Source organism: Halictus rubicundus, chromosome 9 (genome assembly GCF_050948215.1).
Source record: "Halictus rubicundus isolate RS-2024b chromosome 9, iyHalRubi1_principal, whole genome shotgun sequence".
Taxonomy (NCBI): Eukaryota; Metazoa; Arthropoda; class Insecta; order Hymenoptera; family Halictidae; genus Halictus; species Halictus rubicundus.
Window position 1 is genome coordinate 5,219,316 of NC_135157.1, and position 26,993 is coordinate 5,246,308.

A 26,993-nucleotide genomic window follows, 5' to 3' on the forward strand; every position below is an offset into this window, starting at 1 on the left:
TGGGTGTTAAACACCCATACATTCGTAGACATGCTATCTATAATATACTCTATTTCTCGATTTAGGGTAGCAATGCAATTCACGTCTCTACGGAGCAAGCGGCAAATAAATATGTGCAATCTTCTACTGCATATTCTACTACTTCCCGGGATGAGAGGTCGTAAAAACATTAGTCTGAGAACGCATTCTTTTCAAGTTAAAAACACTTCTTGTTTTCGATACAGCACTGTAGGAATACTTGAACGGTTCTTCAGTAGAAAAGGGAAATTTATATTGTATGTAGGCCTACATTTACTCTAACACATACTTAAACCTCCATCATACTTGAAATCGTCATTCAATTACTAGTTTCCGGAAAATTAATTAAATGAACAGCTGTTGCATTCCGAACAATAGAAAGATTTAGTGACCGCAAGAAGTACCTTCCGAAATATGTTTTATGAAATATATAAATAAGGGGACGAATAGTTCTGAACATCATAAAAGTTAGATTTCGTTGCGACTTAAAACAGATGAATGACATTCATATTTTCTAGATTTTTTTTTCAAGTCTTTACAAAGCCCCGTCCAGGCTGACAGACAATTTTTTGCAAACTGTCCGCGGACAGTTTCTCTAGACAAGTGTCTGACAGTCTGGACGGGGCTTTACGAGTCTGACTCGTTATTATATGGAAAGGGGTTGAAGTAATTGCCAAAAGCAACTTTTCCTTGCAATGATACAGACGTTTCAAGATTCTTACTCCATTCCCAAAGTTGCTCCAGTTTGAAACTGCTATATTTGCATGACCTTTTTTCGCCTTTGCTAGGAAGGGAATACCAGAGTCCAGCCACCTATCCCCCGCCTCGCCAAAAGCTGTAAATCTGAATATTAATTACGGGGCGTATTACAGTGTTCCAAACGATGCCTGTCATTCATTTCTGGAGGGGAATAGCTTAAAAGGCCGGGCGGTCGCCTCGGATTCTTCGTGATAACCGTTCATCCGAGATCCCGGGCTCGATTTCACTGAACGTTAGAGAAAATGAGAGAAGGAGAAAGCGCTCGAATGTACAGGGGGATCTCCGACAAACGCGAGCCTTCCTCCCGTAGTTTTCGCCGGTTCCTCCTGGTCCCGTAGATTTTCGCTTCGCTCGGTTTCCTCTCTTTCTTCAGCGTTTCTCCTTTCATCCGGTGAGCATTAGCGACGTAAAGCGTACGTTCGCCACGGCAGACCGCACGCCACGATGCAATCAATGAATGACGGTGTGGCTGGCGCGGCTCTGCTCCGCTCTGCTCTGCTCTGCTCGGAGCGGCGCGGCATGGCGTGGCCCTGGCGCGGCGTGGCGTAGTCTTTCTCTGCGTTGCGTGGCCTGACTCGCGGCGCGCGCACTGACCGTGATGACTTTTCTTATCTGTTGGGTCGCTCTCCTTATTCCCCTAACCCATTCTTTCGCGTCGCTCGTCTTTTTCCCGTCTCGCGCTACTCTACATCTGTTTTTCCTGCTACCCGCGGCGCGCGCGTACCCGTTCTACTCGCTTCCTTCCTCTTTCTCGCCGGTTCTTTCTCTCGTCTCTCCTAGTCCCGTACGGTCTGCTTCCTCCGCTGTTTTTTCACTCTCCTACGGCTTTCTCTTCCTGGCCTCTCTTCTTGTCTATCTCTCCATCCGGTTCGCGTTACACGCGATACGGTAGCGCCCGGCGGCGAGTACGAGAAAGAACCGCTCTCCGGCAGCCTCTGGTCCGCGTGAACTCTGTGGTACCCGGCCGTTAGCCGCGGCGGAAAAGGTGTACCCGAGCAGCGACACAACCCCTCCCGCGAGATACCCGCGCGCGCTCTCTTAGCAGAAACAGCCGCCGCGTTTCCACGAAATAGCCGAGCCGTGCGCCTAGACCCCGTTACCGACTATCATAGGCGTGGTCGTAAAAGTATAAATATCGATCCACCGTAGAAACACCCCGCGCGACTTGTTTGCACTTACCGGAGACAGTACGGCTCCCGCGATATCGTAATTTCGCAGGCAACGAGAGCGAACGTACCCCCCGGGGTTGTGGGTGTGCAGAGGAGGGGAGGTATCTTGAATATTATACAGAGGATCGTCGAGTCTCGTTCGGCAGAAGAGTGCGACAAAGAGACTGGAAAGAGGATAGGCGGGGAAAAAGCATCTCCTTCCCCCCCCCCCCCCGGCCGGCGGATCCTTTACTCACGATGCCATACAAGATCCTCGGCCGCATGCAAAACCGTACAAAGATCAAATGAACGGACAAATTCGCTCATTTCGCCTGTCCACACAGAGGCTTGTGTGTGCGGTACGCGACGAAACACGAGACCTAAACGCCGAACGACTAAACCGGAGTCGCAGCGTGGCGCGATGAAACGGCTTGCGAGAATCGGCCGACCGCGCCGTACCCGCGCCACGCCGCGGCGCGTCGTGCTCGACGGCGTCGTTGTCCTCCTCGTCGTCGATGGTGGGCGACTATCGATCGGCGGCGGGCGTCGGCGTCGGTGCCGCACGGTGGCGCCCTCGTCGTCCCGAAAGACGGCGACGGCGCTCTGCCTTCGCTGTCCGCCCCTGGGGGGCGGTGGTGGGGGTGGTGGGGGCCACCGACACGCAGACCAATCATGCCTTTGACGGAGCCGGCGAGAGCCCGGCGTGTACGTGAGGCCGCCACGCTAAATTCGGATTTATCAGTCGACCAGTCGCGCTCCTCCCGTAAAACTTTTCATCCGGTGCCCCCCGGATCCTGACGAGGGGGGTCGTGGTCGTGTTCAAGAGGACCGGACGATCGGACATTGCCGAGGCGTTCCCTGCTACGGCTTTTTTTTTTCTTACACCTGTGGGGGCGGTGGAGAACGCTAGCACCAAGGATGCTGCTGCCGCCGCTGGTCGTATCCCTCGGATCCTCGTCCTCTACAGAGGCCGCGAACCCCTGCCGGACCTTTCTCGCTCGAGGGAGTTCGTTGACGCGCTGCACGAGGGACGGTGTCGGATAAGTGATAAAGTGCCGTGCTGATCGGACGTGGGAAGACCCTTCGCGCTGGACGGTGTCGACGAGGCTTGCGGGCCCTCGGAGGGTGCAGTTCTCGCGAATGTCCATTCCGTGTCCACGAATCTTTCATATCGCCAATTCGAGAATCTGCCTTTCGCGGATGTGGCAAAAGTCGGAAACGATGGAATCTGCACGATGGAGGATTTGAACGTAGATTTTCCCTTAGGAGAATCGAACTCCAAGTCGGACGGTGTGAAAATTCGTGGTGACACGCTCGAAAAATGCTGGAAAATTTGCGGTTCCGCCGGTTTCAAGGCGGAGAACGATATTGTAATGCAACGTAAAACGCGGAAAAGGTGGCGAGGATCTTGCCGGCCACGCATGGCCGTTTCGCTCGAAGGATGTCGTAAAATGCCGGCGTAAGGACCCATCTCGCCAGCCAGTATCCATTTTCCGGCGTTCGTAACGCGGAAAAGCGTTCGTTCCGGGGCGAACTGAACAGGGAAAATTGTCGGGAACACGGGCCAAACTTATGGCGCCGGAATGATTGAAACGTATTTTTGATAATGGGATCGTGACTAGTGGCAACGCACCCCGAGGTATTTTCGGATGCTTGTGGTACTTGAGACTATCTCGTGATAGTTTATGGATAGTAAATGTGTGATTGTGCGGCACCTTTGTCCGAATACAAACGGGAAAATGTTTATTGTGACAACGTCCGGAATCACGTGGATACATGAAGAAATCGGCGTATTGCTCCGTGCGACCGAGGAGGTGAGAAAATTTTCAAAAATTCTAGGCTGCGACGTCTGTTCTTCGCGCGGTGGATGATTATTGTCACTGTTGCACAATTTTAAGCAACACGATGATGTTGCACGCGTTATCGCGGAGCCATTGAAAAATCGTCGAACTCCCGTTACCGTCCGAATTCCACCGCCGTTTACTCGGATCGGCGTCGATTCCCGTATTGTATCGCAGGAAAATGGCACAACACGAAACTTTACTTTGCAGAGCCGCTCGCCGATTGCGTAATCTCCGCGGGCGCGTAGTCCCGACAAACAAACGTCGGGAACGTCGACAAACAAGTGTCGGGCTCGACTAGTTAATTGCATAAGTATGCAAAGCCTCTTCCTCGGCGTCGTTGCCGGTTTTTTCTCTCTCTCTCTCTCTCTCTCCACCCCCTCATCACCCCCCTCTGGACGGCGTGTTAGGGTAGATGCGTGAAAAGTAGCGAAAAGAGGCACGGAGAAGAAGAGGAAGAGGAATAAAAAGCGGCAAGCTGCCGCGAAACATCGACAAAAACAAATGTTCTCGTCGCGGCTAATGAAACGCCTGCGGGGACCAGAGTAAGCGGGTGGGGGTAGAGGGGGCGTGGAAGGGTGGACGAGAAGAGAGTAGGGGGCGGGAGAAATGGTGAGAAAAAAGGGCCAGGAGGACGAAACGGAGGGAAGAATCGATGTAAAACGCGGCGGAAAGGGGTGAAACAATCAGTCACGGCCCGTACAAAATGGATTATTTCGCGGGCTTAAATTAGGCGTGGCGAAAGGAAAAACCTGTCGATTCCTTTTGTTTCGCGGCAAACCGGGACGGTCCGTGAAGACCTGCCGTTATCGATCTGTCTGCTTTGTCGCCGAGCTTTTCTTTATTCCTCTTCTGCCTTTCTTCCCACGCGAGACAACGGTAATTAGCAAAGAATTGATTCAACGTTGAAGAATTCACGACGAAGTAGTCCCTCCTCGGCCTCTTTGAAGCCTCCGAGAGCAGGAGAGGAAGAAAGAGAGAGAGAGAGAGAGAGAGAGAGAGAGAGAGAGAGAGAGAGAGAGGGCGAGGTAGAGACCGTAATGGTTTGTTATTGATCTATCTCGGAGGTTCGCGCTTTTCTACCTCTCATCCGACTCCTTTTATCAATTGACGATAGCCTGTATCGAAGGATCTGCCTAAGAATTTCCCTCCACGACCCCCTAATTGCGTGTAGGCTGCCCGGGAAAACGCACCCTCGTTTCGTTCGCTTTTTTCTTCCCATCACCCCTTTTCGTTTTTTCTTTTTGCTTCTGCGAACAACTTGGACGAAAAAAGTTTCGAGGAGGGCGAAGCAGAGCCGCTGTGAAATCTTTCGTGGTCACAGGGCTCGATGATGGAAAACTTGTTTCGGGAAAAAATTCGAGCTAATTGCTGTCTCGTCGAGCACGAGAGGGAAACCGTTGCAGATAAAATTTCAAAGGGTCTCGAAAATCCTTTTACCGGTGCTCCCTTTTTGTTTGAAGTTAACGAATGCATCGTTGATCTGACGTACACGAACTGCTGGATTTGCTCTATTGTCACTGCCAGTATATTACAATGCATTGCAGCTTTTTGAATATAATACATACATCGAGTATACATCAATTTTCAATTCGAAACACGACACATTGAGCTTTAAAAGCATTTTGCTTTTCAATTACTGATTTTCCTTTTTTGGATGTTTAATTTAGTCTCGAGGGTGTTTAAACTAGCACTTCCATTGAATATTTAGAAAAAAATAGCGTTGATAAAAAATAAATTATACAATTCAGCATGTCGTGCTATATACGAATAAAAAAGATTGACCGAATATTTGAAAGATTCCAAAATTGAAGGCACGTTGAGTTCGATATCCGCGATTGAAACCGTGCCATTTAAACCGAGTTCAACGCATCGTCGAGTGATTCGGCGAGAAACAATGTAATACATTTTCGTCACTTTGATTGTTTATCCGTGTTCCCCCTGGCCGGAGCTCTGATTTTACAGTAACAGGCTCGTCGTTATATCTGCGAGGCCGTAATTACACCGCGACGTAAACGGAAACCTGACGGTTATTCTGGTACTGGGTATAAATTATCATAGGTGGTCCAACACGTACGTCACACGTATCTGGGATCGTCCCCCCTCCCTACGCTCGCTGGGCGTAACGTCGGCATCCTCGCAAATGCGATTAAAGATTTCGAACGGCTATTGTTATCATCATTACCGCGGCAGCAGCAGCAGCGGGACAGCTTTTAAGCGGTGAACGATAGCGGCTATTGCGATTGCGATTTCGTTTCGATGAATTTTTCTTTTGTTCTCTCTCCCTCGTTTTTCCAGGGGACAGAAATAATTCGCGTTAATTGTTTCGTGGTGACGCGCGGCCGTTAATAGCCGCGTTATCTTAACGGCCGCTGGAAAATGACCGTTATGTAATTACATCGATATGACGGTTTGTATCATTGTACCATCTGTCTTATACGGAGGCGAGCCCCCGTTTCTCTCCGGGACCGGCGACATACATAAATATTCATCGAATGGTATCTACGAATAGATCCCGGCGCGCCGCACCGTGTATCTTTCGACCAATATTCTGGGTACCGCGTAGACGTCACCGCGAAATTCGATTACCCGATCGGGAATATGCATCGGGAATCGTGGGAAATAGACGCGGTTGACGTCATCGTACCGGCATATCACCGTGAACGAACTGCAGTAGTTAAACTTCAATCGATTTAATTAATGCAAACGGATCGCCGCGCTGGAAAGGAAAAAGGCTTTTCAAGTGAAACGAGCGATCCGAAAGCGGTCGGGTGTCGTCTCTAAAGTCCATTATTATTCCACCGTTTCTCTCCTTCGTCTGTGAATAGTAATTTGTAGACTGCGGATCGTCATGCAACATATAAAATTGTCAGCATCAGTTACAAGAAGAACAGCAACTCTACGCATAGACGTTCCTTTTCGTCTTTAACACTAGGTTTACGGGACCCGTCAAAATGACGGGTTCTAATATTTTTAATTTACAATTGTTAAGACTCTAAAGATACATCCATGAGAAATTATTCAACACATTTATTTCTTTGGGTGTTATTAAAAAAAAAATGGCTAACAATTTGGGCAGCACATTCTTGTTTATTTTATAACGTAATGTAAAATAGTCACTTTTAGTGCTCCGTAAACCTAGTGTTAACAATCTTAATAAGCTGAAGACAATATATTGCCATTTTTAAAATCTCTAAATGCGCGAAATGTTTTAGATTTCACTGAAACCCGTTTCTGTCACAAATGCATAAAATTCGCAGTCTAGTAATTTGTCTTTACCTGGCGTTCGTTAGAAGGGAATAATTAACTACAATAGAAGATATCGTTTCATCTAACCTTGCGTGAGATTAGGTTTTACCCATGGGTTATTACATTAGGATTTTTAGACATGATTACGATGGTATCAGTAGTTCGATTAGATTTTGGTCGTATTACGTATGGGATTGTGGGCATGGATCGATTTTTATCGGAGACGAACTATTGGCGACGATACAATTCTGATGGCGAAAACATGTTTTGCATTGTAGCTCAATTGGGATAATACGGAAGCCGACTAAATTCACTAGCTAAGAAGCACTGCAGTACGTGTAACATTACCGAAACCCGTGTATTACACTGTTACGGAGTAACCAATTTCACAGATACACGTGTACGCGAACGATCACGACAGTTGTTCACCCTGTCACAGGTGCGGAAAAGCTTCCAGTCTTCCCAATTGGTAGAACGCAACGCAGACACGTGTTGTGCCAATCGAAGCACGGAAAGGCTTCTATAAAAGCGCGCCGACGAGAACAACCATAATACGCTGCCCGATGTTTCACTTAACGAAATTGATGTGACCTAAAAAGATTTATACCCTGATAATAAACAATTTTACAAGAAAACAAAATCTTATATGTCGTTTTATATGATTTAATTGCCGAGGTGGAGTCTTGGAGGCATGCACACGTTTTATTGCCGCTACTTATTTTAATTGCAATCATAAATCACTTCGAATGTTTCGTTTTTACTGTATAGCGAAAACTTTGAGGCACGTAAATCTAAAATGTACACTTTTTCAACAAAAATAACAGGTAAGATAAAATAAATCTTAGGTTGTGTAATTTCTTTCTGAGCGCTCTTTGCGTTAGAAAAATACATGGTTGATCTTCTGGTAAGGGAAGCTATTCCTGCTGTTTGTACATGCAATCGTACTGAACGTATAGCTTTATTTATAGCAATATTTTTGTAGAATTACGAATCAACCAAAAGTAAATTAAAATAAAAAGATGCTAACCTTTTAAATGGATGACTTTTCAATCATGAACCGGAAGACGTGATGAAAGAAAGTGGGATCACAATATGAATACTATAATACAACGTACATAATTCGTTGAATTAAAAGGAAAGTGAAGTTTCTTAAAACCGACTGCGAATTCCAGAGACGTATTAACTCGTTATCCTCAGTTAAAAGGTTAACACCTACCATTTTGAGAACTTTTTAGAGCCCAAAATAAATTATTTCCTATTTAAAAAAAAAAAGTAATATTTGTCTCACTGCCAATTTAATATTCACAACAATTTCCTTCGTAGTTGTTGGTAGTGCAGACGGAGATAATACAGTTCACATCATCGCCTGCTAGACTTACAATAATTCATTAATAGGTACTGTGTGTAGGTGCTCGACAACTTATGATCTTTGCACGGTAGTTGTTGCTATACCCGGCGCCAGTAGCATCGAGAGACTTGTAGCTGCCGGCCATAATCGCGGTGGTAGTCGGAATGGTTAATAACGAATCGAAATATGAGTAATCCGTCGAGTAACCCACTTAGCAAACTTTTTCCCGTGTACATAGCGCCGGCGATAGAAGCTCGTCGTTGATGTCTTTGAGTAGAGCGCGGGCCGGCCAGCCCCTGCGCCCTATCAGAGCTCACTTTACACGGCGCATGAATTATAAATCATAAGCGGCTGAAGCTCGTCGTTTACCTTCCAGGGTAGTCGGCAGGCACGTCGACTCCAGTCGTTGTTCTGGATGCCCGAGCCCCGATAATTTCCATTCGCTCGGAATCGATCGAGGCGGGTATAAAGCACTGACCCATCGAGGTTGGCGTCCGTTCGCGGCAAGCGTCGCGGTTAGACGTCCCGTCAAAACAAACACCGACGCCCTGGTGGAAATTTTCTAACGAGGAAGCTTTCCCTTTCCGATTGCTTGGGCTCGTTAGCCTATCATTACGTCAGTTGCGTCGTACCACCTGTTATTACGATACAGTGTGCACGGCTCCCATCGCGTTTCTGCTTATAACGGAAGGTGGACACGCTCGCCGCCAATGATCGCACGCCTCTTCGGCCCGCGCTCCACAGAAATTGCTACTAATTACATCAAATATGTTGCACAGCCTTCGGGACCCGACCCGACGCGGCCCGATCGCGTGCACACACCCTGTGTTAATTTCCGATGCTTAACGATTAATCGCGTTCACGAAACCGACTCGAAACGTTGCAGAGAGAAAAAAAAAAGGAGTGAAGAGAATGGAAGGGATCTGCATACGTTCCTATTCTCTGATTTTTGTTCAGGCCGAGCCCGGTATCCCGGCCACTCCCGGCCGAGTAATTAGAAGTCGTCGTTGCAGTGTTGCAGAAGTTTCGTAGACAGGACCGGGACGGTAACGACCGTGAAACAACGACGTTTTAATCCCCGTGAGTTTTTCAGATGTGTCAACCGGCACGCGGAATGTTATTTCAGACGGCCGTTCCGTTGTATTAAGCGCGGGACAAGAGGGTAGTAATTACTTTTCGCGGGACTGTCACGTCTGTCGTGCCCGTTTCCAGCGTACCGCTCGTGCTTCGGTTATTAATACGGGCGGAACCCGGCGCTCGTGTTAATCGACCGCGCGACGATTCCAGGATTTCGCGATATTTCTGATCCTACCCTACCGGGGAGCACCTCGCCAATTCAAGCCTCTCGAATCATTGATGTCACAGGCTCGAAACGGAATCGAATCATTCCATTCCTGACTCCGCGATCAAAATACGCGGACAACCATTTTTCAAAATTTTGATAACGTTTTCCTCAGGGAGCTGAATTCCACGTTGATATCTTCGGTTCTGGAAAAACTAAAAATACATACTGATCTTCTGTTACTGTGATAGATGGATTATTTGTATGCAACTTCTAGAATTAACCCTTTTAGTGCCGGAGGCCGATATATCGGCCCATGCTGCACTGTCGAAAAGTGCCAGAGCCGATATATCGGCCCGCACCTTGTAGCGCTTTACTATTCGCATTGCGAGAGAACACTATCTCAAAATAAATTTATAATACGTTATAAATGGTCTAATTTCATTACGAGAGAATTAAAATAAATAGTTTTTCGGTTTAACTTTCCCTTATATTCTATATGTTATATTACCTATAACAATTACTTGTTTCGGATGAGATAATCCGTCCGGCGCCTACCATGTACCTTGGAGTTATTCTTTGTGTTTGTTGTGCAATATTATTTATTTTGTTACAAAATATATTGGAAATGCAAAGTATATACTTTGTAATAAACGGTCTACATAAAGTTATGATAAAAAGATGACTTTTCGTATGTACAATTATGTTTTGAAAGAGAGAACTCAATTTTTCTCTTCTTTATGATCACTTATACCTTTGTTATTTATGTAATTTTCAATAAATATAGACAAATTAGCGTCACTGTTTTACTCTCTATTTCGTTCTTGATATACTGCTTTTTGAATTATGTAAATATTGCTTTTCGTTAGGTTTTGATGAGCCTTTTTCTAAACCCTAGTAAAATCGTGAAATTCGGCCGGTTATCTTCGCATAGGCACCTCTTTTTCACCCGGCACTAAAAGGGTTAAACACATGGACCTCGTATCGCCAATATGTCAATATGTATTCACCGATGCATTCAAGATGCCAATCTTGATGATGCAAGCGATGATAAATAATTTTATCATCTTTTGTAACTCTTTGTACAGGGTGATAATAACTTTTTTCATTCGGTCCATAAATTTGGAGTGGCAAAATATGAAAGAAAACTTTGTATCCAATGTTATACGTGTGAATACTAATCCTACAATATAAAATACTGATGTAAAGTACACTTACAAATTTTTCAGAATGATCTGTTCCTCCGTCGGATCCACAACACACTATTCCTGACACTCGCGAATACGTCCGAATAATTGCACCTCAATCACTAAACAGTACACAACACACTTGACGAAATCGTGACAGCGAACGAGAAGAAGTTACTCCGACCGCGAACAAAATAATACTGCGATTTTAGCCGTTTCGCTCGCACGGGCGTGTGACGGTTAGGCTATACTAGGCAGGTCAAACGCCAAGGCTAGATCCGAAAACAAGGTAAACAAATTCTGTCGGTTGAATTGCCGACCCGGTTTCCCAGAACTCCCTGTTTTTCTATCTAGCGTTTGTAGAGCCTCGGCGTTTGACCTACCTGGTATAACCTAAACGTCACACGTCCGTGCGAGCGAAACGGCTAAAATCGCAGTATTATTTTGTTCGTGGTCGGAGTAAGTTCTTCTCGTCCGCTGTCACGATTTCGTTAAGCGTGGTGCGTACAGTTTATTCGCGAGAGTCAAGAATAATGTGCTGTGGATCCGGCGGAGGAACAGATCATTCTGAAAAATTTGTAAGTGTACTTTACATTAGTATTTTATATTGTAGGATTAGTATTCGCATGTATAACATTGGATGCAAAGGTTTCTTTCATATTTTGCAACTTCAAATGTATGATCCTAATGGGCATAACTATTTGTTTGCGACATATGGTTCCTTTCAAACTTTTTCTTTTCTCGATTTAGAAAAGGTGTTGATGTAAGAAAAAACTTTAACAACAGTTTTCTTTGTTATAAACAATTTTGCGGCAAGTTTCTTTGACAAATGTCCACCGATCCAGAGGTGTAAATTCACCCCTAGGACGGTTGACCATTACTTTCTATACACCCTGTACATGTTTCTTATTCGCATTTTTCACGTCTTGTTTCGTTTCATCGCCAGAATTTGATATAGCTTTTTATTGTTGCACCACCCCTTCGTAACTAAAGAATTTCTTCGTTGCGACCTTTTATGGTTCTCCAGGAAAATTAGTTTTTTTCAGTTTCACATTACAGACAGTTTGTTCAGACTTATTCGTCAAGAATTACTCATCTTTTTCTACTCAATACAATAAAAATTCAATACAGTACAAATGAAATTTTGTCGTCACAATTGGAACATTTTCAGAGACATAATGTCCTGATAATACTGGATTAACGTTTAATGTCGATGATTCTGCGGAGAGAAAATATAGAATAAAATCTGTTTGAACGAGACATCATTATCGAGAAAATCAGCTTCGAAAATCCGTTAGGTTTCCAGTATTCGAGGCGCCGATGTTTACAAGAAGTAGAATCGGCAGGTCATGATCAGACACGCCAGCCGAATAGGTACGCGTACACGACGGATCTGTAAACTCGATTTTCTCTCGGGCGAAGTCTCGGATAACAGAATTGTATTCCACGTTTTCGACTTGCTCTTCCACGCAGATTCGCTGGTTTTCCGGTTGCATCACCGGATCGGAAGCAGCCTGTAGGATTATACAGGTTTTCGGCGTCGCGCGTCTCCGCGTCGCATCGGGGAGCATAGAACTCGATTCGAACCGCTGTAATTGTATCGGAATCATTCCCACATCAGCGGAGCCGCGTGCTGTGTCAGGGGGGCGGCAGGGTGAGGGGTAGGAAAGAAAGGACGAGTTGAGAGAGAGAGAGAGAGAGAGAGAGAGAAATGAAAAAGGAGGCTCGTTGCGCCTCGCCGAAAAGATCAGGATCGTGTCCCTTCTGCGCGGCTAGAGCGTGGTAACGTGGCGACGGGGGGTAGGTCGGCCGGCCGGCGAAAATGTCGTTGATCCTTTGCGAGTCGTAGCGGAGGAACTGGTCGGCGACCGTTTGCGTGTATCAGGGTGAGAGAAGGATCTCTCTCTCTCTCTTTCTCTCTCCTCTCTCCTCTCTCCTCGGGTTCTTCGACTTCGATCCAGACGACGGGAGCAGGCTTTCTCCCTCCGAAAACGGGAGGAAGGAAGGAAGGAACCGACACAGGCGAAAGGGGTGCACGCATGACCCTGAACCCAACCGGCGCGCCACCCGGTACAGGGGTGCGAAGCTCCGACAGGGAGAGAAAGAGAAGGAAAGGGAGATAGAATGACCACGGAGGAACGATGGAAGAGGACGAGGAAAGGGGAGGTTTACGCGTATATATGCCGAAGAGAGATAGACAGAGAGGAGAGAGAGAGAGAGAGGTAGAGAGAGGGTGATATGGAGAGAAAGAGAGAAACAGTCAGAGTACAGTCCCGGGGATCAATACTCCCGCGTCTTGCGATCATTCATCTTGCCACGCCCCTCTGCTCTCTCCACACTCTATCTCTCTCTCTTTCTCTCTTCCTCCTACTCCTCCTCCTCCTCTCTCTCTCCCTCTTCTTCCCCCCTCTCTCTTTCTTTATCTATCTATCTTTCTTCTTCCGTTCCTTCCATTTCTCACTCCCGCCTGCTATCTATCTCTTTTTCTCATCCTCTGTTCCACCATCTTCATCCCCGTGGCACCGGCACCCCTCGTAATCGCGCTCGTCGCAGTTTGCCGCCCAATCCTCGTATCCATTACGATCTTTAGCCGGAAAGAGAGAAATTTCTCTTCTTTTTTTGTCTTCTTCCCGAGAACATCGGCGGAGAAGGATGTCGAGACCCGGAGGATACAGGATCCGCGAGCCGTTCGTTTGCCATTTCACGGCGGAGTGGGGCGGTTTCTCCGAGAGGCGAAAGACACGGGGGCTCCGGTGAAAACGGAGGTGGATACGGGGGCGGGAAGAGAGAGAATCGACGATCGAGGTGGGCACGGGACGTGTCACGGCGACATGGTTACGGGCGTCGAAATCAATAAATATCCAGAAATGCGAGCACGATGAGAGAGAGAGAGAAAGAGAGACGAAGGGTGACCGGGTAGGGATGAAAGGAGGTAGGACGGAAAAGAGGGAAAAAAGAGAGAGGAAATCGTTAGTAAGTACGTAGTAGCGTATATACGACGGCATAACGCGTAGTACGGCTGCACTTGACTCGTCGTTGCACGTGATTCAAATGAGTTTCTGGATCCGGCCTCCTACCACCCACGCACACCGTGATGCCAGCAGGCCGATAGAGGGGACTGTGGTAGGCCGGTCGGCGAGAAAGGGTGGTCTCGAGGAGAGGGTGGCCGCTTGTTCCAGATAGAAGGGCTTGCCAGCGGAACGGTCGATCCGATCGAGCGTCACGATAAAAGAGAGACTAGAATCGGACAGACGGAAGTCTCCTCACGAGATCGATATGTTGCTTTCTTTCTCTGCGCTCTCTCTCTCTCTCTCTCTCTCTCTCTCTCTCTCTCTCTGCCTACTTCCCTCTCCTATCTCATTGTCTCTCCTTTGTACACACGCCTGCGTCTCTCTTTCTTTCCCTTTTTCACTCGCTTTCGTGGCTCTCGCGCCGCAGGAGTGGCCGGCATTCGCTTCTCCTTCAGCTTCTCTTTCTCTCTCTCTCTCTCTCTCTCTCTCTCTCTCTCTCTCTCCCGCCGCTTCCCCACCCCTCGACAAATGCCGGCTAAGAATGCTGAGAAAAATGTCTCGAGGGAGGCCGTTTCTAGTCCTCGTGAACCTTTTTTTTTTATAAATTATCGTTTCGCCGGCGCGACGAAGATAATTTTCATGGCGTCTCGGGAAGAGGATGGAGGGCAGGGGCGGATTCACTTTCGCTGCGTCGAAACGGAATGAAATTAGACCTCGCGGTGAATTAAAGTGATTCTTATTGGTATCGGTCTCTGGCGTGGTAGGACGCGGCGATAAACCCGAGGGAAATAATTATTCCGTTAGCGAGGCTCCGGGCGCTCTCGCGTTTGCCGGGAGGTTAGGTGTATAAGTAAAGCGAGTGTCGCTTATTCTTTTCTCTCTGGTTCTTCTTCTTCCTACTCCTTTTTTTTCCCTTTCTTTTTCTCCCACTTTCCTGGGCGATATAAGTTTCTACCTCGTATAAAATCCGACGCGTTTTTCCGCGCGTCGACTGGCGGAACGCGCGGACAAAGCGGGCAGAAGAGGGAAATTCGCGTTGGCCGCGATATGAGAGCCGTCGAGGAAAATAGAAGAAGTCTAGGCGAGAGACGGCGGCGGCTGTAGGCAGACTTAGAAGGAGGAACCGCTTCGTTTAAAACCTCCGGTTATCCCGGGTACCTTCTCCTTTGAGACTCCTTCTTACTCTTGTCACGAGTCGTTACGGTTACGCTGGTTACGCTAGTTGCGGTTGGAGCCTTCTTTTGAGCACGATGCTTTGGATGCAGGGAAATTCGCGGAGCTGTAACAGAAGGGAACGCAGTCGCGATCGGTGCAATAAACCGGCTAAACTCGGACGGGATGATATTAATCCGAGTCTTTGATCTAGAGTCGTTTATAACCAGTTGTATTTTCACCAAACATTGTCGTCTGTTCGACTGACCGCCTTAGAATTCGAATAAATAATCAGACTTTCAGTATCTTCTACACTGGATCTACTGTTCCTGGCTAGATATTTATTTAACACTAGGTTTAGCCTAGTCTAGCTAGACGGGTTTTAATATTTTTAATTTAAAATTATTAAGATCGTAAGGATGCATAGATGAGAAATGATTTAGCAAATTTATTTCTTTGGGTATATATTACTTTAAAAATATTGCTAAAAATGTGGTTAGCACGTTCTTGTTATATTTATGAAGTAATGCAGAATAGTCACTTTTGGTGCTCCGTAAATCTAGTGTTAACTGTACTTGTTCATTACTAGACAGAAATGTAAAAAATATACTGTATATTTTTCTTGAAATTAGGTATGCAACGCTAAGTAAACAGACTGCGGATTTTATATTTTATTTTATAACGAACACGAATAGGTGAAATAGAAAAGTCCTTAGATAAATCTAATAATATTGTTCTGTTAAAAAAAAACACGTCATTTAGTTTCTGAACCTACAATCATTTTGCACGAAGATCCTCAGTCTACTGATAAAACAGAATTCAATCAAAAGCGCTTTTTGCGTAGTCGTTACTTTTATGCAATTTCATGGCGAACAAAGGAATCGCCTGAAATAAATCGATATGTAAATCACCGTCTAAACAGGTTCGCTGCATACATCGTGTACGCGTAGTGCAATCCGAACTTCATTTTTATGCTTTGCGATATTCGTGTTGGCGAATAAATTCCGTCGATTTTACGAGTATATATTTGTGATATATTTGTATTCATAAGCTTCGTAAGTACAAGGCAACGATTTCCGAACTGTGATGAGCTGATTGAATGACCGAAAAAATCTGTTCTCGTGTGCGCAGTAATGGACGTCGATGATATGTACGACGACGGTATCGATGTCGATTACAATCTCCGTCCCGACGCATCTGGAACGGATGCTGTATGCAATATCGGAGGAAGTGGCAACAAAGTTGGAGTAGAAGAAGAACTGTGCAAGCTACGGCCGTACGTGACACCGGACACAGACCTCTCACGGTGAGTGTTATCATCCTATCTTCGACATTCTTCCCCCGTCAGATTCGCGTCTCGATGCGGTTATCTTGGTTCGCGTACATCGCCTCTGTTTGCATGTATACGGAAAAATTGAAGAGTGTGGCCGTATAACCGAACCGAAACAAACGAGTAAAACGTCGATTGCATGCAAGAGACGACAATTCGTTAATCGTCTTGCGATCCTTCAATAAAAATAGCTGTTCATCAGTACTCGTAACTAGACCGCGGATGTTTATGCAATTTCCAGTTTTTGTAGACAAATTTTAAGACAACAGAATTAAATGAAATTCTATTTTTCATGGGAACAGCCTCCGTTGATCCAAAACAAATAAAAATCGCACTAAATTCTATCGAATTTTAAAATTTCATAAGCCATAAACGCATAAAGATCCGCAGTCTACTTGTAACCATTGGACAGCTAACCGTTTACGATTCACAACGACGCACAGTCACTCTCGATCGAACGATGATGGACTAGCAATTCTTTGCTTTGTATTCAATTTGAAATTCACTTAAATAAGTAGACAATCAAAATTACAAACGATTGTTAGAAGACGGTAAAACCTCGCTTGTTGCACGGAATCCTTGCGGTGGCTACATAACATCCCGAACAGCTTAGGGAATCGGGAAATACGGAGCGGGAAAATGAAAAAATAATTGGTTACCTCTTTCGTTGCATGACCTGGATTTTTTCACTAATTTTCAGTCCCGTTTTGTGCAACGAACGAGGTACTACTGTAAGCGGTATTGGTTAAGCGAAACAGTGTACTCTCTGCAGGGCTGAAATAACACTGACCGTATACAATTTTGTTTTTTACACTTTTCTTAATATTTCAAATATTTTTCATCCACCGAAGAAACTCACAATGATGCTTTATTCATCTCTACTCAGTTGACAACGGTTTTCGGTTGGTCGATTACTTTAAAATTGTATAACTGGTAAACAGAAGCTCCTAGAAACGAAATTTTTGGTACTCGTGAATAATAGACGTTCTCGAGCAAATTGTTTATTTTTCGAAGTCGTTGAAAATTTGATTTTCAACGATCGAGCCGGGGCTTTCCTTTCGCGGCGCGTCGTAGCAATTTCTCCGGTGTCTCTGCAAATGATATTCTGCTCAGATATTTACGGTACGCTCGGAATGATTTTCGAATTTCCACTTTCATCTGAAATATTATCCAAACACGAGACAGAACGAATTTCCGCGCGATATACGGGTCGGGTTTCGTCCTTTGAAGAACACTCGACGTCTCCGGGAAATGAAAGGAACGGGGGAGGGCCAGATGATGTTTAAGGGAAAAAGTAGGAAAAATCGTTGAAACGTTGAACCGGGACATCGGGTCGGGGAGGGAAAATATGATGTGCGCGTAAGCCAGACATCGAATAAAGTTCGGCCGACGAAAAGAACCGGGAGAGAGACACGCCGGCTTCATTTCCATACGGTGAAAAAGGAAATCTGTTTTCGGTGCATCGGCGACCCGTTGCTCCGGTACAATGTAATGCCGAAGTCCTCTCGTGCGGGTCCGACTTTTTCTAAGGCAACACCGGCCGGATGCGCCGAATGGGACCCGTCCATAAATTCTCGAAGCGCCGCGCCGGTAGTCGACGGTCGGTGTTTCTTCTGCGTACAACGGATCTCGCGTTGCTCACCAACCCCTCGACTTCTTCGGCTCGCCTAGCCACCCCGAAGTTTCGGCTCGAGACATCTTCTCTCTCTCTCTCTCTTTCTCTCTCACCGACCGTTTTTCCTCCGTCCACGTTTTACATTCGCTTCACTTTGTTCAGCGCCGGCCCCGCCGGATTCATTCGCTGATACCAGAAGAAATCCGTTAGAATTGCGGCCCTGGCAGCCGCAAAACAATTCGCTGCCTTGCTTCTGACTAGAGGCCGACTGATTTAGGCGATCATAAACTTTGGAACGGTTCGATGCGAACGAACCACCCGCCATTTAGAGTGTTGAACGTTCTGCGGGAATTTTGTGTTAACAGACTAATTAACCCTTCAGGAATGACGCACGGTCGTCGGTCTCTTTCTGCATGATCGACATTGTACAATGTTGCGGATTTTACAATGATTTGGACTTTTTAATATTTTTAATATTCAATATTTACTATCTTCAAATTCCAGTCGATGCGTGAAAGTGTGTCGTCCGTAATAATTTGATCTTGTGCAATCAGTTTGGTGATTTTCGTCGGAATCAGTACACTGCACAGACGTCGTCCCCTAAGGGTTAACAATGACATCCAAGTTGATCGAATATGCTAACTTTTGGATGAATTGATTTAGAGTAAACTATTTAGGACAGATTTTGTCTAGAACAAAAATCATATACATTTTCCTACTTCTTTAATCGAGAAACATATTTTTCAAGAAAGGGAAAAACGCTTGCTTAAATGTACTTGTTTTTTAGCGACTTATTTTTGTGAAGGGTTGTGAAGAAATATTCTATATTACCTTGTATGAATTCGTTCAGTTTGTAGAAATGTCGTTCATTCGATGTCCAATATTCGTATTAAATGAATTTAAAAATTACCTGACAAGCAAAAGTCTACAGCAGCTTAGCTATTTTTCAACACAAGCATGCAGAAGAATTTAAAGACACGTTGCACGTATTCAGGTACTCGGACATCGACATTAGGTTTAAATAATCTTTGAGTCCAATCTATTACAAATATCTGTAAGGTTTTCCCTGCAAAAAGTGTTTTAATCAGCTGTTTAATAAATGTATTTCGCATCGAGAATAATCAATTTCATATTGAATCAAACAAATAAAATCATTGAATAATTTTCCACAAATGCATCTTTACAATCTTAATAATTGTAAAGGTAGAGAATATGGAGTCCGTCAGTTTGACAGGTTCCGTGGTTCTAGTGTTGAAATTATTCTGTGCTTTCGGTTTCCTAATATGTTTAACGAGTCCCATAAACGATCCATATCGGAATATTCCCCTCTTCTTGTTTGAACGCGTAAATATCGAACGAAGGATGCCTGCTCAATAAAGAACGAATTCTGTTGTTCGGGTTCAGTATTATTCCATGAGAAAATGAAAGCTGCGACAGGCTCGGCCTAAAAACATTCCCGTCGTTCTGACGGGGACGATAGCGAGAATAGTAGCACAGACAAGAAATAGGATGGACCACTCATCTTACGGGTTTTCGTGTCTCACGGGATCCGTGGACTGGCGCTTCAAAAAGCCTGCAACTTTAATAACCTCTTCGTCATGAGAATAGCAAATTCGGGAATTATACTTAGCCTCACTCAAGTCCAATTGGCCATGGTATTGCCAAGTCTGAGAAGCGCTGGGTTGTCTTGGTTTGGAAATCAAATTCACACGAAAGCAAACCTTTGATGAGAACACTTATCCCTCTGACTGCGAATGGCATACGCACAAGAATACTAATTGTATACGCTCGAAGAAACATTAACTCCTTTATTGAATTAAAATGACAGAGTTCTTACCAATGCGATTCTTATGTTCACTGTAGCAATAATTTAATTGTTAATTATTTTAGCTGGCCATAATGGTTGTCGTGCGAGTATCGTTCCGCGGTCAAAAGGTTAATCGTAACTTGATAATTTAACGATTTAGTAGACAATGTGGTTGCGTGGACGTACGTGTCTATCCAGTCTCAAGAAAGAACAAGAAGGAGAAGATAGTGTACCGAGAGAACCTACAATTCCATAGCAATATCGATACCATTGTATCGACATAAATAATGCATGCGTCTCAGTCCAATTATGCTAGGTTCCCGTGATACAATGGGACTGTGTACTAGGATGCTGGTAAAAGCGTCTAAATACGTAGCAGCCAGCAACATTGTACAAAAGCACTAAAACGGTATGGGGGCTTTTAGGGGCCCCCCATCGACAGTGACACGAGAATACGTCACAGGATTAGGTCTATCCTATAGCTCGTCTGCGCGATAGTAGTCATTCGAGATTACCTAGCACGGAAAGAAACTACTACGATCGGACGTGGCGGACCTTAGCCAAATATACACGGTGCGTCAGCGTCGCGGCGCGCGGCGTCGCGTCCTCCCTTCCTGCACCGTCCAACTGGCAGGCGCCTCGTTTGAGGTCAACGTCATTCGCTTCTCTCTCCTTTCTCGTTCCCTTGCTTCTTCCCTTTCCTTCTCCTATATTCTTTACGATTTCCCTCTCTTTCTCCACCTCTTATCCCTCTCTTTCATGCTTCGCCGCGATCCCTCACATTCTCCCTCTATTTCCCTCTTCCTCTCGCTCGCTCTCTCGCTCGGTCTGGTCTCGGATGAGCGAACTTTGGAACGAACATAGGTGCACCTATGAGTCGCGGTTAAATAGACCATGCAGCGAAAGAGGCCTATTCAATTTACTCGATGCATTTCGTCCGCGAATCAATTTAATTCCTCGTGCTCGTATAATTAAGGAATCGCTCGATGCCACCTCCGTTTCTCTCTCTCTGCCTGGTAATAACGTTCGAACAATTATACACTGTTCGCTAGAACTTTTGCACTCGCAAGGTCCGCGGAAATGTATGATTCGAAATATTTTCTACGTTGGTAGACACCGTTCGGTGTCTTTCGAATTTTAGAAACGCGAGTGAAAATATTCTGATATACGAGCCTCTCATCCGCCGAATTGATTAACGAAATAAAATCTAGAGAAAATTGCTGAGGTATTACCTTTAAAGTAATTTATTCTAAATGTAAAAGGAGAGTAAGAATTGTCAAAGTGCTTTGACAGCAGATAAAACTGGTAAGGTTAATCGATTTGTCCCGTGAGCGTATGCTTCGGAAGGTACAGTAATTTCAATGTTCGCGAATAAAAGTAACTTAATTCGAGATACATTTGAGGCAGAAATTGTAACTATTCGTTGGACAATTTTCCGTGCAATCGGTTTTAAATTGGAACGGAATCGGATATTGCAAGGTAGTGAAACGAGACGGTTTTTCAGTGCGCGAACTTATGAGAACCGTGGGAATCTGCAGTCGAATGTACGAGTAAACCGATGAACAGGTCAAGATCGGTCCCGGAGATGCCGGCGCGCCGTCAAAATAGAATTTCCTTAGTCGGCCCGTCGATGTTGATTTACTTTTTCCAATCGGGCAAACGTTTCGCGACGGTTACAACGGTTTACACGGCTAGACGGGCAAACGTTTGTCACCGGCGTGTCGCGATTTTGCAACGATCCCGAGCCACCTAATTGACACAGCTGATTTATGCACGGCGAGGCGCGTGTGAGCGACATGCGAGTCGGAACGAAAGAAAGGAAAAGAGTATCGGTACGCGGTGTGTTTCTTGTCCCGCTCCGATTCAACTTGATCTTGATCTCACCGCGAGAAACATAGTTCTCGGGGCTCGAATCAACCCGTGCGATCTCCTCCCCGGAGAAAGGATGCGATAGTCATTTAAATGTGCCGTGTACAGCATACGCGAATGATTCTTACCGGCCGGAGCCGTAAGACGCCCAGCTGAGACCGGCAAGAATCATGGTCCGCGCCGTGTACAACGTCCGGTAGTAATTTTTACCGAAGTCAGAATGTATTAACCGCATACTAATGCAACGGGCGTATCGCTCTATGAAATCTGTACTCGATATTCAGTAATTGCCGCTCTACACGAATCAATCGAGCTGCTTTCCGTCGGTTTTTACAATTTCGCCAGCAACATTATAATTCTTTTCGTGTTGAATATTTGGTTTATCTACATATTTCATCTTCTATCAACCGTTTCATTTTTTTATCATTTAGTCTCTTGTTTACGAGCCGTTTAACATTACGTTTACGGAGCACCAAAAGTGACTATTTTACATTACTTTATAGAAATAACAAGAATGTATCCATCCAAAGCCTATTTTTTGATAGTACATACCCAAGGAAATAAATCCCTCATGTGCATCTTTACAATCTCAATAATCGTGAAATGAAAATATTACAAACTGCCATTTTAACGGGCCCTGTAAACCTATTATGGGTCCTATAACGGGTCCTCTGATCTACTATAATTTTCTAAATTTTTTAACTTCTGACTATTTTTCTCACCCCTCACGGTCAGATATTCCGTCGAACTATTAATATACTCTTATATCTACTATTATACCTTGAATCTTGTATTCTGTTAAATTTCACTTGTCTTTGGTTGTCATAGTCTCTCTCTTTTTAATAGAATATTTGCTTGTGTCCCTCCATTACACATTTTCGCTACCATTGCCTTACTGCATGAATTTCTTTTTGTATATTCCATTCTATCTTCGACAATATCCCACTATACAAATTTCCTATTTTCAATTAGTTTCGTGTAAGTATCGAATTGAGGTGTTGGAAAATATCGATGGAAACTGGATCGGTAATTGTAATTGGCCGCTATTGGATCAAGCAAAGCGAAAGGATTTCCACCATGGACCGCTCCGCCTTTTTGCAGGTGCCAAGAGCACCCAGACCATGTAATTAAAGGCGTGTTTCGCAACCACGCACGGTCTCGCGCGGTTTCCGATTACTCGCTACCGGGGACAACACGCTCGTGGGATTTCAGGCCCAATCGGAACGTTATGCCATATTGCTAGCAATGTTGCCCGTTCGCGATACTGTAATTAATCCGTCAGTTCTGAAACGCATATTCTTTCCGAAACCTCTTCAGCACGTGCAGCAGAATGTTGAAACGCCGCCTGCATCCATTTTTCGGAATCTTGTTACAAATTACACGGGCCCCGGGCTTCACCTTTTCACAACGGATACGATTCCGCCCAGCACGGAAACGTGAAGCTTCAACGAAGTTTCACAAAGCGTTTGCTTCTCATTTTGCTGTCTGAATAATCTTTGTTTGCAGCGAGCATATATACCTAGCTCGTTTTAATGCTATCCTTTGTTGGCTTTTGTCGTCGTTCGGATAATTGTTACGTTAATAAGAATTAAATTTGACCACGCTCTATATCCAATCAAGCGAGAAACAGTACTGGTAACTTGATTACAGTATTTACAAATCAGCGGTATTCAATTAACACTTCAAGAATTTTGTAAATTTCAACGTGCTCGAAATTTTAATAATACCGAATTGCACGTTATCGTGCAATGGCTAATTTACATTAATTATGTAAATACACAGAACATATAATGAAGTACAAAAATGTACTTTTTGTTAATTATCTTAACACCAGGTGTACGATTACTCAGATTGTAAAGGTACATTGACGAGGCATTCGATACATTTATTTCTTGGGATATATATTATTTACAAAATGGTTACAAATTTCGATAGATACGTTTTTGTTCTTTTTTACAAAGTAATGTAAAATGGTCACTTTTAGTAACCTGTTTGGTGACGTTTTAGTTAAACGTTGTTCGCAATTTAATGAGAAACGCTAAATACGAATATCGATTTATGATTTCATATGGTCGAAAATATAGGAGGTCTGAACGTAAGAAAATGAATGAAACCCAGAAAATAAGTTCTCCACAGAAGAAACAAAAACCGAAAAACCGGTGCGTGACCACAGTGTTCCGCAAATGACCGGTTTTAGTTATTTCCATCTTCTGCCAACGTGTAATCACGAATAATTTGCTTAAATAATTATTAGTTTCCGGGTAGTAAGTTTCTATACAGAATCGCGTTCTTTTTCCGATTGATCTTGCTCGCGAGGAAACCGCCGTAGTTCACGGAAACTAGTTACCGCGATACTTTTAGCAGCGCTATGTATTTCCGTGAAAGTCGCGGCGCGCGTCATGCGCGTGCGAAATATTCTGGAGCACCGGCGGGTTCCGGGCGAGCCGATGGGTTCGTTTCACCGTATAACGCGACACAGACGAAACAAAATACTGCTAAAATTAATTTGGATCTTAGGTCACGTCTGCAACAAGTCTAGACGACGGTGTCGTCGCCGACGACGCTGCACGGCCAACGCGGACCGAATCGTGCGCGAGAGACGATTCAACGAATTCGGGTATTTCGACAAAGTTCTGCGTCACTTTTCTGTCCTGTTACTTTCTTTTTTCTTTTTGCAACAGAGGAGAACAACATTCGAAGAGCTCTGGATTCTGATGTTTCAGCGAATCACTACGATGACTGTTCATCATTAGTTTTCATAAATGTTGACGAAGGGGAACTTTTAATATCTTCTGCTTGACGTCATTTAACACTCAGATTACCGAACCATTTTAATTATCATCATAAGCTAACATATGTAATAGGAACCTACACTTTGCACATCGATTTTGAAGTAACACAAATCATTCCTACAAACGAATTATTGTACAATTAATTCGTAGAATTTATACAAACGAAATACGGTATACTAGTGTGTTTTAATCTGAAACGTTGGGATCAAATCATACGACAAGGGATTAACGAAGCAAACACTGAAAAATCGAGATTTATCAACATCAAAAATTGGTATAATTGACCCTTTGAACTAGAAGTTATTTTAACTCCAGAATCCAAACGTTTCAGCTGATCTAGAATACCTTTGTTACATCTTGATCTTTCTTATATTGTTCATATGATACCGAGTGTATTTACTCGCGCCACACTTGGACTGTTAGCAATTTATTAAAACGAAAGACATTTAGCAATATAAAAATAGTTTTTACTTATAGTCTAATAATTTTGTATCGTGCCTCAGAGGGACCCGTCAATTGAAAACGATTAATACAGGGTGTCCCATAAACATTGTATTTCCTTGAATGGGGGGATAATTCCTGAGGTCATTTGTAGAAACTTTTTCCTTTGAGAAAATATTCTCCGCGGCTTCGTTAAGGAGTAATACTTCACTCTTGAATTTCTTTCTTTCCGATATTTATTTTTTCCCATTAATACCTTAAACATTTGACGGTCCAACGACTACATGTGTAAATAGGTACTTGAATACGTATTCCAGAATTTTTTTAGACTTTTAGAAAGCCTGGGACAATAAACAAAATTAACTTGTGAACATACACAACCCTTGCCTACGGAAATTGCAAGAAACATTAAGTCTAGAAATGAAAAATAATTTCCATACAAACATAGGTTGCGAATCGAAGCGTTAAACGTTTAGAAAGATGATGAATTAATCAAACACTATTTCGTTGGAATTTTCGAGTTCAAATGCAAAATTCTGGCGCCGCTAGCGTGGCGTCCCCACAGAGTTGACAGTGCGAAAGACAGAAAATTGAGAAGGCAGTCTGTTACGCGGGTAAATAAAAAGAACGAACTATTTGCCTTTCGCATTTTCCTCCTCGCACGTTGAAAAAGAAGAAAAACCAGAAGAACGTTCCCGAAGGAAAAAATTGGCTGCGACTCGGTATTGATCCGGTGCCGGCACACCGAGAGTGCCGTTGTCGCATGGTCGGCGAGTTTTCGAAATCTTTTTGTTTGTTGAAAAAAGTCTGGCCACTAATCGTTTCGATTTCGACCGAGACCCTATCGCGGCTGAAAAGTTTCGCGCGTCAGTGGAGCCGGTGATTTGCGAGCGCGCAAGGAAAAATCGCACGAACTTTTCCCGGTAAATCGGCCGTATTCGATTCGCCGTTGCGCAGTCATCCAATGACTAGTCGATTCCTGCGGTGTGGCGCGCATTTGCCGCGTCATGCCTCTTCTGCCGCTGCGGAGGAACAGATAATGCAGACATTGTTCGGTGTGAACGCAGCCTTCGACCAGATGGCACTATTTTCCGATTGTCGTCCTGCGCTTTTTCATCCTAGTCCGCCGGGCTGACTCGCTTCAGCTTTCAATACGTGAAACGTGCACGCGCACACATTCGCATACATACATACATACGTCCAAGCGCGCGGGAACGTGCACACGCGCGTCAACACAGTGAAACCACGAAGAGAGTGGGGGGGGGGGGTCCAATAAACCCGGATTAGGGTATTAGAATGGGTATTTGCGATTTCGATTTACGTTCAGGTAATTTCGTGATTTGGTTTAGGCCACTTGAAAAATGGGTGTATCAGCTATCGCGGTTATTAGGACAACGATCGTCGCCAGAACCGTCTCTCTGGGATACGGAAGGAAAGAATTTGTCAATGTCATGGTATCGATCCGTGCTACAAAACTTCTTTCGAGGTTTATTACATCGTTTGATCCATGCTATTTTTATTCAAGAGTTTGCGATCGAAATTCGAATTGCTATGATCGAGTATTTACGTTGCGTAATTTGATGTAACGGTATATTTTTCTGTAAAATTTCAGGTGTATGTATTCCCCAAGTAAGTCTTAAGAGGATTAGTTCATAATATTATATTATAAAAGTGTATAGTATACGTTCATTTCAAGTTTCTATATTTTTTAATGTCTGGAAACGCAGTTTTGGCTACATTATAAAATTTAAATGTTTTTCTTTTTAATTATTGATTACTTTATACGAAAAATTTTTCTTTGGCATACCTGATTGACAAAGTAATGCATGTACAGACAAAAAGGCAGAGCAAGGTTGGGTAAAATACTCTCTATACTACATAAAGTATTATCTTATCTTCATTTTATCTTAAACAAACTTTGGAAGTAAAATATTTTTTCGGATGATATTTGAACTACTAGTTTTTTTTTTTGAGAAATACTGAGAATAGTTAAGTTTCGTTTTTTAAATATTTCTGTTTAGTATTGATTTTACAGCAAACTCCCGTATAACACGATCAAAAAATTGGTTAAAAGGACTCTATGTACCTGTGTATCATTTTGGGTAATAAGTGTGCCTTTATTAATAATTCTTTGTACATTTTCT

At 44.2% G+C, this 26,993-nt stretch overlaps 1 protein-coding gene across 2 annotated transcripts in view; it reads left to right on the plus strand.

Annotated features, from left to right (window-relative positions):
* Positions 1-26,993, plus strand: part of LOC143357184 (serine/threonine-protein phosphatase 4 regulatory subunit 1) — a 218,602-nt gene that overhangs the window by 19,271 nt on the left and 172,338 nt on the right. The window contains exons 1-2 of one of the 2 annotated variants that reach the window (XM_076793470.1): positions 3,438-3,739; positions 16,127-16,301. In XM_076793470.1, the coding sequence (XP_076649585.1) occupies positions 16,129-16,301 (173 nt within the window). In that variant the 5' untranslated portion in view covers positions 3,438-3,739; positions 16,127-16,128. Of the gene's footprint in view, positions 1-3,437; positions 3,740-16,126; positions 16,302-26,993 lie in introns of those variants that run through there. The other variant, XM_076793468.1, reaches the window with a different exon arrangement.